At 33.9% G+C, this 11,078-nt stretch overlaps 1 protein-coding gene and 1 pseudogene across 3 annotated transcripts in view; one reads left to right on the forward strand and one right to left on the reverse strand.

The window, feature by feature from the left end:
- DTNBP1 (dystrobrevin binding protein 1) overlaps nt 1–11,078 on the forward strand; it is a 134,689-nt gene that overhangs the window by 15,056 nt on the left and 108,555 nt on the right. For all 3 annotated transcript variants that reach the window (XM_023532259.1, XM_011362873.2, XM_023532260.1), the window contains one exon: nt 9,021–9,153. In XM_023532259.1, coding sequence (XP_023388027.1) covers nt 9,021–9,153 — 133 coding nt within the window. The remainder of the gene's footprint in view (nt 1–9,020; nt 9,154–11,078) is intronic.
- LOC105293946 lies at nt 165–1,837 on the reverse strand (annotated as a pseudogene).

Below are 11,078 nucleotides of genomic sequence, written 5' to 3' on the forward strand. Positions count from 1 at the left end.
TCTCTGAGAAATAACTGAAAAAGGGAGAATGTAGGTTTCTGGCAGTAAGACAGACTAGGTAATTTGAAAAGCCCTATGGCTACAAAACATCTAAATGCTGGATAGGTTTTTTAAAAAAATATATTTTAGTGTATTAAGCTCATAAAAATTAAAGGAGACCTTAAAAAGCAAAAAAAAAAAAAAGGAAAGTTAAAAGAAAAGAGAACTGAAATCAAGAGTGGTTAAATAAACCACAGAAGCTGAGGTCAAATACTAAAACAAAAGCTGTAGAAATTTGTGGGGACAGGAGATTCTGTCTATGGGGAACTGAATCTGAGACTCCTGCATAAAGCTCTTGGATCTTTATTTTTCTAGTTGAGATGTTTATTACTTTTTCTAATGATAGCAGTGAAAATCACTAGAACTGTACTTTTGTCCTTTTCAGATGATCTGCCTTAAAATCATTCATTTTAAAATGATATAGGAGATAAAATTTAGTTTTAAAATTTAAAATAATTTAAATATTAAAGACAGAAACTGATTTTTGTCCATCACTAATGAGAAAAAAAGAGATCCAGTTTAATCAAGATCAGACTATTATAAATTTTAAGCACTTAACTAAGCTAAAAAATCAGAAGATTAATTACAACAATTAGAGGTAGAGAATATAATTTGTGTATTTTCTAGGTTCATTACAGTGGTTATATAGCCAGAGAACCAACAGAAGTTCTCCGGTCCATTGTCAAATAATATAATTTGGGCAAGCACTCTTAACATCACTTTTATTTAATATGCACTACATGCACATGAAAAAGGTAGGGAAAAAGTTTATGAATCCATGCATTAAAGACAAGGTAGACTGATACTATTGCCAGATACACTCTGAGTCAATTAGAGTGTTGCTCATAGTTCTTTGTACTTAATGGTTTCCATGAAAATAAATGCAGAAGCAGAAGTGTGTACATATCCCAAAGCATCTTCTTTATTTGGTTTCCTGTGCTTTCTTTGCATTCCATTTTTCTTTTGCCTTTTCTACTAGTGGTATGTACTGTCGATGTTCTGCTAAAGTCTTTAACAATTCTATAATGAAAGGTAGGTAATTATGCTTCTTTCTGATATGCTCAATCATATTTTTAAAAATTTTTATACTTCAAGAAGCATCTGATTTTTGGCAACCTCTGACTGAATACCACTTACCATATTACCCTGATCTGTATCCATGGGTTCCTCAGCAAGGTGTCTTTGTAACTCTGCTATCTTATGTTCATATATCATTTTTCTTTTGGACACCATGGCCATTAAGTGCAATTTCACCTTCACTTTACTTTTGTATTCTTTTTTCTGTGACTGGCCTTACTGCGATGATCTAGCCAGCTGTCCAGATTGCATGCACCTAAATCAGTCCTTCTCTTAGTCCATCTACTTCATATAGTCTTCCATTAACAGAAACATAACTGATGAAATGAAAAGCATCTTTTTCTTTTGCTGGTGTCTTTGCATCAAATTCAAACATTTGCTGTTTGGTGAAACTGTTGTGTATTTGTTGAATCACATGCGAATTGTTCAGTGCCAAACTTTTCATAGCTGCATCAAAACTTTGTGAAAATTCTTGATGGGTACAGTTTGGTAATGCACTTGATATGGCTTTAGTAGTACAAATATTAATTACCTGTTTGGCAAAAAATACTGATCACGTCTGGAGTTCTGAACCACAAACCCTGCTGATTCTTCTGGCTGCCACTTGGAAAAAAAAAAAAAATTAACCCATTAACTGGCTTTAGTTTTTCAAAGTTCTCAGGCTCTAAACTCCATATTTCTTTTACTTGAGCTCCTCAGCAACCAATTTCTTTAATGAGCCCAGTGAAGACCCCAGGGTTGCTTTCCATGAGGCACCACTCCCTGACGTTGACCACCATAGCCCTGGCCACATAATGCACCACTCCACCTTGGACTCTGGGTGCTCCTGGCACCTGCTGCCACCGGTCACTGATCTTGGCATACCCACTGCTGAGTTCATCAACCCCATGTCCAAAGCTCTTGGATCTTTGAAGTGGCTATATCTCTCAGTGAAAAGTAATGCTAGGAAAAAAGAAAAGAAAAGCTACCTGTTGGTAAAGAAAGCAACAAAGAAACCTGTCTGTCTTCATGACAATTTGGAATAACATAGTCTTCTTTTTGTGTTTGTTACCATGGTCTTGGCCTGATGTGAGTGTGGGGCTCTAATTTATACTTCCTGCGTGATCAAGGAACCAGTACATTAAGAAATGAAAGGGCCACAGATGACTTTTTTTTTTTTGACACCCAACAGATATAAATTCTACATGGATAACTTTATAAACCTAGGCTCCTCAAGATTCCTACACATTAATTTCTCACTACCCCCTTCAAAAAAAATTACAAACAGAAATTTATTACCAAAAGTTTGAGAGTCATCGAAACCAAAAATAAGATTTAGATAGACTTTGGACTTTAGATATCACAGTATTGGACATAGACTATTAAGTAGGTATATACAAAGTTTTTTAAAGAGATAAAAAATGGATTAAAAATGAGTAAGGAACAAGACCCTATTATACATGACTTTAAAAAGTCATTAAAATTAAAAACCCAAAGAATGTGCTTAACAGCAGTTATATGCATCTGAAGGAAAAATATAGTGAAGTAGAAGATAAAGTCAGTTACCCAGAAAGGATCTCTGAGAAAAAATGGAAAGTATGAAAGAGGAGTTAATAGGAAAAAAAAAAAAAAAATAGAAGGTTTTTAGTTTGAACCAAGTGAGATTATCAATATTGGACCAATTTTGATCTGTAAAATTATAGTTCCATATGGATCAGCTTAATATATCTAAAAAACTTTCTAGGAAGAGATAATGAGGGAAAGACAGTATAGGAAAAGACAAATGGCTAAGAACTTTTCAGAAATGAGATGTAAATTTTTAGATCCAAAAAGTATAAGCAAGCAAAAGAAATAATTATACCTAGATACCTCATATTGAAACTACAGAACATCGAAGTCAAGGAGAAGAGCTCAAAGCAACTAAAGAGAAAAGACAGATCACTTATAGTTTCACAGAAGATATCTCAAACTATTGTCAATAATGAGGGCAAAGTAAGACATTTTCAGAAAAAAATAGTTTTCTATCAACAATCACATAATAAAGGAACTTCTAAAGAATGTGTATCCTTTCAGAATAAAGGAAAATGATTTTGGAAGGTAGGTCTGAGATATAAAAAGAAATAGTGAACAAAGAAAATGGTAAAATAAAGATTAAACAGTGACTGTGTATTATCAGTTATCTAATTTGTGGGATTGAAAATGATAAACCAGAAATACCCATTAACAATTCCAAGTTACCTGGAAGGCAGATTATTAGAGTTAAAGCATTCTAAAGTCCTTGCATTACTTAGGGACAGTGGATCAATATCGATTAGCCTCAGATTCAAAGTTAAATATGGAGGGTAGAATTTCAAGGGTAACCAGTGAAAAATAGAAATAGCATCATCTCTCACTTAATTTCAATAATCGGTTTCTAAAAATCAGATGTAGTGTACAAACACTAACCAGGAAGCTATTAATGTTCTAAATTGGAAAAGTTACAAAATGTTGTATGTCAACCCCAAACCTTCAGCCAACATCCTTAAATATATTTAAAGCTAGAGAAACGCCTATATACATGGGTAGCAATCTGTTAGGATATAAAGTGCTTAAAACATAGTTTTCTCATTACCAAAATTTTGATATAGTTAACAAAGTTAACAGTGCAGTAGTGTGGCCTCTCAACACTAGCAACACACAAAGCATGAAACTCCTTTATGGATGTGTTTCTCTTATTGTCTTATGATTCTCATGTCCTAACAATTGTGTTTGAAATGTAATCTCACATTGTTTTAAAATGCGTCTTGGGTTTAAATGTAGAGTTTTCCTATGTAAATATTAGCCAAAACTTTGTATTGATTGGTATGTGTTCTGTGAATGTTGGATGATAAAAGGCATTCTGCCTCGGAGACATTCTGCGGTGTATAGTTGTGTTCGCAATGTATAAACAAGCAATGTATAAAAAAAAACAATATAACAGGCTCATTTCAGGATTAAAAGGCTGGTTTGACATTAGAAAATCTTTTAAATGCAATTGACCACGTTAATATATTCAGGGAGAAAAATATCGGATCATCAAATACAGAACATAGATTTGGTAAAATTAAGAATATATTCAGAATAAAACATTTTAGCAAGTTTTTAATTGAAGATAACGTCTTTGTCCTGATATCTACCAAAACCTGCAGTATTTGACTTGCAGTGTATTGATCCTGTATTCAACCACCTTGCTAAATCCACTTACTCTGATAATTTGTATATGGGGTTGGGAGTTCTTTCGTGTAGATATTAGGTTTTGTTTCGTCCCTTCTAATCCGTACAACTTTCACTTCTTCATGTCTTTTTATATGTCCAGTATAATGATGAGTAAAAGTAGTTGGAGGATTTGGTTCAAATTTTGGTTCTATCATACTTAAATATAAGAGGGAAAACGATACATATTTTAAAAAATAGTAGAAGACCTCAGAGTAGAGAAAGATTTCTTTAACAAGGCATAAAATCAACCATAAATAAAAATATAATTTTAATCAAAGCTTCTCTTCATCGAACAACACCAGGAAAATGTTAAGCAATTTACAAAACAAAGGACAGGTGTTCAGAAAATATGAACAACTGCTACAAATCAATAAAAATAGGACAGTAACCCAATAGAAAAGCAAGCAAAAGATATAACCAGGCATTTTGTAGAAGAAAAAATATAGGAGTGGTCAGTAATCAAGGAAGTACAAATTAAAACCACAAATCTGTGCTCCTTAGATTATTGAAAATTTAAACCTTGAGTTTTCTGTGCAGTCACTTGCAGAACACTATTTCTTTTTTCCCTTTGTAGGAACAGCTTGGAGGGAGTATAAATCCATTGGCACAGTCACATTAGAAAAAATGAGTTGGCATTAAGTGGAACTTGAACTTGCACGTACCTTTCAAACAGTTCCACTTCCTAGGGATATTTCCAGAGCATCATGTCCCAAGCTTCCCCTGATATTGGTATGACACACATTTCCTCTGTAATATTGGCATGGTAGCATCTGTTTACTATGTAATAAATAGATGAGGCTACTTGAAGCTACCTCTGAGGTGGCTAGGCCGGGGAGAATCTAGTTACCCTAAGTCCTTTGAGGCCACTCTGAAAGATGAGATCAAGACTTCGGACACATCTGTAACTCACATGTGAAACTTGTACATGTGCGCCAGGAGATTTGTAGCAGAATGTTGTAGCAGGTTCTGTTGAAATTTAGATAGTCCCAAAGTCCGTCTACAGAATAAATGATATTACTCATAAAATCAAATATCATACAGCAGTGAAAATTCATGAACTACTACTCCTACATTTATCAACATGGATGTATCATACAAACAACGTTGAATGAAGACTGTATGCTATAGAGCAGGGCTTCCCGACCCCTGGTACCGGTCCGTGGCCTGTTAGGAGCCAGGCTGCACGGCAGAAAGCGAGCAGTGGGCGGGTGAGCAAGCGAAGCTGCTTCTTCTGTATTTGCAGCCGCTCCCCAGCACTAGCATCACTGCCTCAGCTCCACCTCAGATCACCAGGCTTTAGAGTCTCATAGGAGCACTGGTCCCTGGTGCCAAAAAGGTTGGAGACCGCTGCAGAGGATCTTTAACAAAAATTATTCTTCTGATTATAAGAACTATTTCATGATAAAATATATAAGATCTGTTGTTGACTTTATGCTATCTTCGGATCTTAAATTTTTTCATAGTTGAGTACTCGTTTTAAGACCACAGCTGATCACAAGTGTCTTCAGAAATACAGTTCTCAAACTTAAAAAAGAAAATTTATTTTAAAGCCCTCTGATGTGTTGTTGAGACATATGTAAATATTTAAAGTGTGTAACTTTAAGATATGTATGTTAAACCCGTCGTGTGTATATTTTGTCAGACCATGCTAATGTGCCTTTGGTGGCCTTCACACAGTTTCAGCCTGCCGGGACAAATGTACTTTAGGACAATTCAGTCATGTTTGACAAATTATTTTATACTCATCTACTTTAAAGCTAATTCTTACTATGTAGTAGTAAAATTCAGAGCAGTAGCTTAGAAAACAAGCAGCTATGGTCAATGGTAACTTTGTCGTCTAAGTTTTTTCTACAAAGTTTTTAGAAGTTCTTTGTTTTTTCTCCCATAGCAATATATAAATGAATAAATAATTAATAATGACTTAGGGATTAGACACTGAGGGCAGCTTTTTAAAGTTAGACTTCCCATGTATTATTTGCTTGTAATTTTTATTGTGAAATATTTGCTTGCCTTTAAATTCAACTCTCAAGATTCCTGTTTTATTTAACAATGTAAGCTAGTTAAATTAAACATGCTTCACTGTGTTCCAGTTTGGATCTCCTCTGCCTGTGGTAAAAGATGACCTGAACTGGGTGTTGGAAATTCTAGTTTCTGCACTAATACATTTTGACCTTGGGCACATAGTCTCTCTATTTTAGTTTTCTCCTCTTTAAAATGGTATACACCAGTTGCCCTACTCACCAAACAAAGTAATATGGAAATCACATGAGATAATGTGCCCCCAAACTCTGAATTGTACAGTAGGTACTGTTATTGGTCATTTTATAAATCATTGCCGTTCCTTACTTTTCTCCATTCTCCTAATTTCAGTATCCACCGGGAGGAATTTTGGAATGAAGTACTATGTATTTGTCTTGCTCCTTAAACTCGATTCCCTGGTGTTAAATCTGGAGTTATTCAGAATTGTTTACTTGGAGGTGGACACATTGGCTTTTTGGAGATAGCTCATTTCTTATCGCTCAGTAAAGTTCAAGTACATACAGATTTTTAGAACCATTTCTTTTGCTAGCTTTTCACTTTACTTTTTCCTTTTATATACCCCTATAGCACGATCTCTAGAATATTGATTTAAGGGTGTGGGCTTAAGTGTCAGACTCCCTGGGATTTAATCTAGTTCCATTGTGGCCCTTTGGAAAGTGATTTGGCTTCAGTATGCTATGCCTTTGTTTCTTCATTTGTAAAATGAAGGGTGTAATAATGCTTAGTTTACAAGGTTGCTATGTGGTTTAAATGAGAAAATATATGTAAATTGCTTAGCACAGGGCCTGGCACCTAGAAAATGCTCAAAGTGTTTTAGTTATGATTACATAATTACCAATAATAATTTCTGAAAATTATTAACCTTCCACTCTTTTAAATGAAAATGATATTTTAGTGTATTCTGATATATTCTTTGTATATACGTTTTATATTCTTTATTCAGAATATAATTTTTAATTTTGTGGAAGGCTTGAACTAGGTTGTAGTTTTAATATTTAAATATGTTGCTCTTTAATTTTCAGTAAGAAATGGCTAATATCTAAAAATTGTACTCAGTTTTTCAAGTTATTAACCTAATTAACCAGAGTAAGATTTATCAAACTTTTTAAAAGCTATACCACATACCAGGAAAATATATTATTTATCCTCAAATCAGTCCTGTTATATAGGAATTATTTTTTCTTTTGTAGAGTTTAAACACCGAAGCTAAGAGAATTTGTGAGACCTGCTACCAGGTGATAAGCACCAAGAGGGCAGGATTTTTTTTTTCCAATGTTTTTTTCACCATTGTACCTCTAGTGCCTGGCAGATAGTGGATGGTCTGTAGAATAGGTATATAAAATTAATGAAACACAACTTGAGTAGAGCTTGGTGTCACCTCAGCTCAGATGAGGCTTGTAGGTGAGAGATGATGTAGTTATCCTTCCAATTTGGGTTGAAAAACAAAGGAGAGTTGTGGGAGATGGAGACAGAGTGAGGAAACTAGGCAACTTTCTAACCCCTTTATTGTAGCTTAGTTCTTTTGTTTCAATGTTGTGAATTCCCTAGAATATTAAAATGGAGAAACAAACAGTCTAACACCACATATAAATAATTTTTACATCTTATTTTAATATTTTTATTTCTGAAGTTCTTTCTTTAGTGACATTCAGTAAGAATCAGTTTTGTTCATGTTTCAACTCGTGAAGACTTAATCTTGGGATGTGTAAATTGCCTTTTTTAAATATAAATTTACTGTGAACTCTGATTTACATGTAAAATTTAAATGAATTTTTTTCTGTTACATAATGAATTTTGCCATCTTTACATTTATTCTACTAATGTGTGAGTATCTTTCACAATTCTTGCTTATCAGTGATATTTTCAAAAAAGATGACGTCTCCTTGCTCCTTCTGAATCTCATTCTAGGCTCCTTTGCCTCCCACCATGTTAAGACCAAAACAGAATTGTCTGGGAGAAGCTGATGTCTGTCATTTTCTTTACCGTCTTCTAGAAAAGAAGTTAGAATTATTTTAGGCTAGTCTGGTATCTCATCATGGCGCGATTAGGAATCCTTTACATGTGTATTCCTTTTTTGTCAGCATAAATCCTATTCTCCTTTTTCTGGAATTGATCAGTTGCCTCAATAATTCCTTCATATACAAGTACCTTTTCCCTTATGCAACAAGTGTCCCTGTTCAATGTAAACTGAATCATAGTGTATTCTAGATCTGTTAGGAAACTTCTGCTAAAAGAATTTATTTTGTAAAGCAAGTAATACTCAGTAATTATGTTTTGGGTTGTTTTTGTTTTCTTTTCAATTGTTAGTGGTAGTTTTTTTGTTTTATTTTTCTAGATTTGGATTTTCAAATATGGGGTTTACTTAAAAATAGGGTATACTTAGAAATGATTTCTATGGTCATTTCTGAACTTTCTCTTCTCTGGGTTAAGATGCACTGAGACAAGTAGTAATTTGAGGTTTTCTGCACTGAATATTAAGTTGGTTCTTTTCTAAGAAAGGAAACAACTTCAGTCTTCTTTAGTGTCCTGTCATCTATACTCAGAAGAGGAGTTTTTTCAAGATAACATCAATCAACTGTGATTATGCCGACTATGATTTCTTTGTGCCTAAAAGTCTGGTTTTACCTGCCTCTTCCTCTTCTGTGTTGCAGCTGGTGGATAGCGAGGTTGTTATGCTTTCAGCACACTGGGAAAAAAAGAAGACGAGCCTAATAGAGTTACAGGAGCAGCTTCAGCAGCTTCCAGGTTTAATAGCAGATGTAGAATCCATGACAACAAATTTGAGTAAGTTTTATGTTTATATCTGTACATTTCTTCTAGGAATGAAAATAATTTGGGCAGGACTTTGTATAATTTCAGAGCTATATTCTTGGTTAACAGGCTTTTGGAAAGTTGTAAGTTCTAGTTAATTTTGTATTTTCATTAATCAAGAATCAGAGAGAATTTAAAGTAGAAATGATTTCTAAAATATACCACTAACATTTTCTGCCTCAGTTCAGCTTAGGAAAGATAATTATAATTTTGTTGATTCTTAAAGTTACTCGGGGTTGTCTTTGTGACATTAGATCTCTGTGCAAAAGTATAAATGTAGAAAATAAAAGGGATTACGTCAGCTATGTTCTGACTGTAGCATATACTTTGGAAGTTGTTGCTTTAAAAATTAGGTCTGCTTAGAGCTTCATGTATTGCAATATGTTTTTTTTTCCTCTTTAAACTGATGAAAGATCAAACAAATCCAGTTAAATGAGAGTACCTGTTTGGCTGAATTTATACCTTATGGACCTTTTTTTGGTTTGTTTTCATTTTTTTATTGCAGTGAATTATGCTGATATTTTTTATTTGGGGGGTTTATATTCAGAAAATTAACTCTTTTAATATTTGACAGTGCCATATCTTATGATAATATTTGTGGCTTACTGTTTTTCAACTAAGCTTCAAGTCTTAGTGAAGTGAGTGGTAGGAGCTATCTGTGTAGGAGATAAACTTCTTGAGCTACTGTAACCTGAGCTAGTCTTATGGGTAAGAAGGTAAGAACACTGTATCATCTTTCTGTTTTTCAGTATTACCTTTTTTTTTAAAGCAAGGCAACACTGATTTATAAAACAAGTAATTAGCAAATCATAAAACAGTTTTTTTGTGTGTGAATAAAGTTACCTGAATGGTATTTGGAATGCTGTTACTGATCACAATAGCTAATATTTATAGCACCTACCAATAGTAGTATAGCATCTACTATTATTATACTACAGAGATTGTTAGATGCTTTGCAGATATTATCTTTAGTCCTCATGAGAACCCTACAAAAGAAGTTTTTAATTATCCCACTTTACAGATAAGGAAAGTAAGGCTTAGAGAGACTGTGACTTGCTCAGAGTCACAAAGTAAGATGTGGATCCAGGATCTCAACCACAGTGATCAGGTGAGGTTAAGGCAGTTTGGATGATAGCTGTCAGTAGGGCTCAGGAACTGTATTCTTAAAGCCCTGGCTATTAGAAATGTTTTCTAGTGTCAGTGATTTGTTCTTTCTGAAGGCAGAGCATTGAAAAGATACCTTGAGTCTTAGGAGAAATGTGAAATAGCTGTGGTTGCCCTCTGCATTTTTTCTTTCTTGAGGCATGATCCATCTCAAGCTTTTGATAACTAACTGATAGAAATAGCCTCCAAGATACTTAGAATTTTCTTTTCAGCCACTTTCTTTTAGCTTATCTTCCTCCATCTCTTTGAGTTGCTTGCTTTTCATTAGTTATATATTCCTTTGCAGAAATATTCTTCCATGATAACCTCCCTCCTTTTTTTCCCAGCTGAGGGTAAATTCTTATAAATTCTTTGTTTGATACCATTCTGCTGATTAAATGCATTTTGCCCCAATTCTAATTATTTTCATAGTTAATTCTGCTTAGGAAATGCAGTTTATATAAGTCTTTCTTAAAATAGAATATACTATATTTTTGTTCTCAATTAAGATTTAAATATCCTGAAAAAAGTTTGATATTTAGTGATATATGAACTTCCTCTTTAGAAACTGCATCATAGCTTCTTAAATGAATGGGGTGAACTTCTCAAATTCTCACTTGAATTCTCTATCTTTGCTAATCTGAAACATTGACCACCAATGGCAAAACAAAGCTAAAGGATTCTGTGAACTAATATTCTGGACAGATAGATAATCACTTCCAGTAGTCTATATCTAACCTATATAGAGTTCTTTT

Source organism: Pteropus vampyrus, unplaced genomic scaffold, assembly GCF_000151845.1.
Source record: "Pteropus vampyrus isolate Shadow unplaced genomic scaffold, Pvam_2.0 Scaffold80, whole genome shotgun sequence".
Lineage (NCBI taxonomy): Eukaryota > Metazoa > Chordata > Mammalia > Chiroptera > Pteropodidae > Pteropus > Pteropus vampyrus.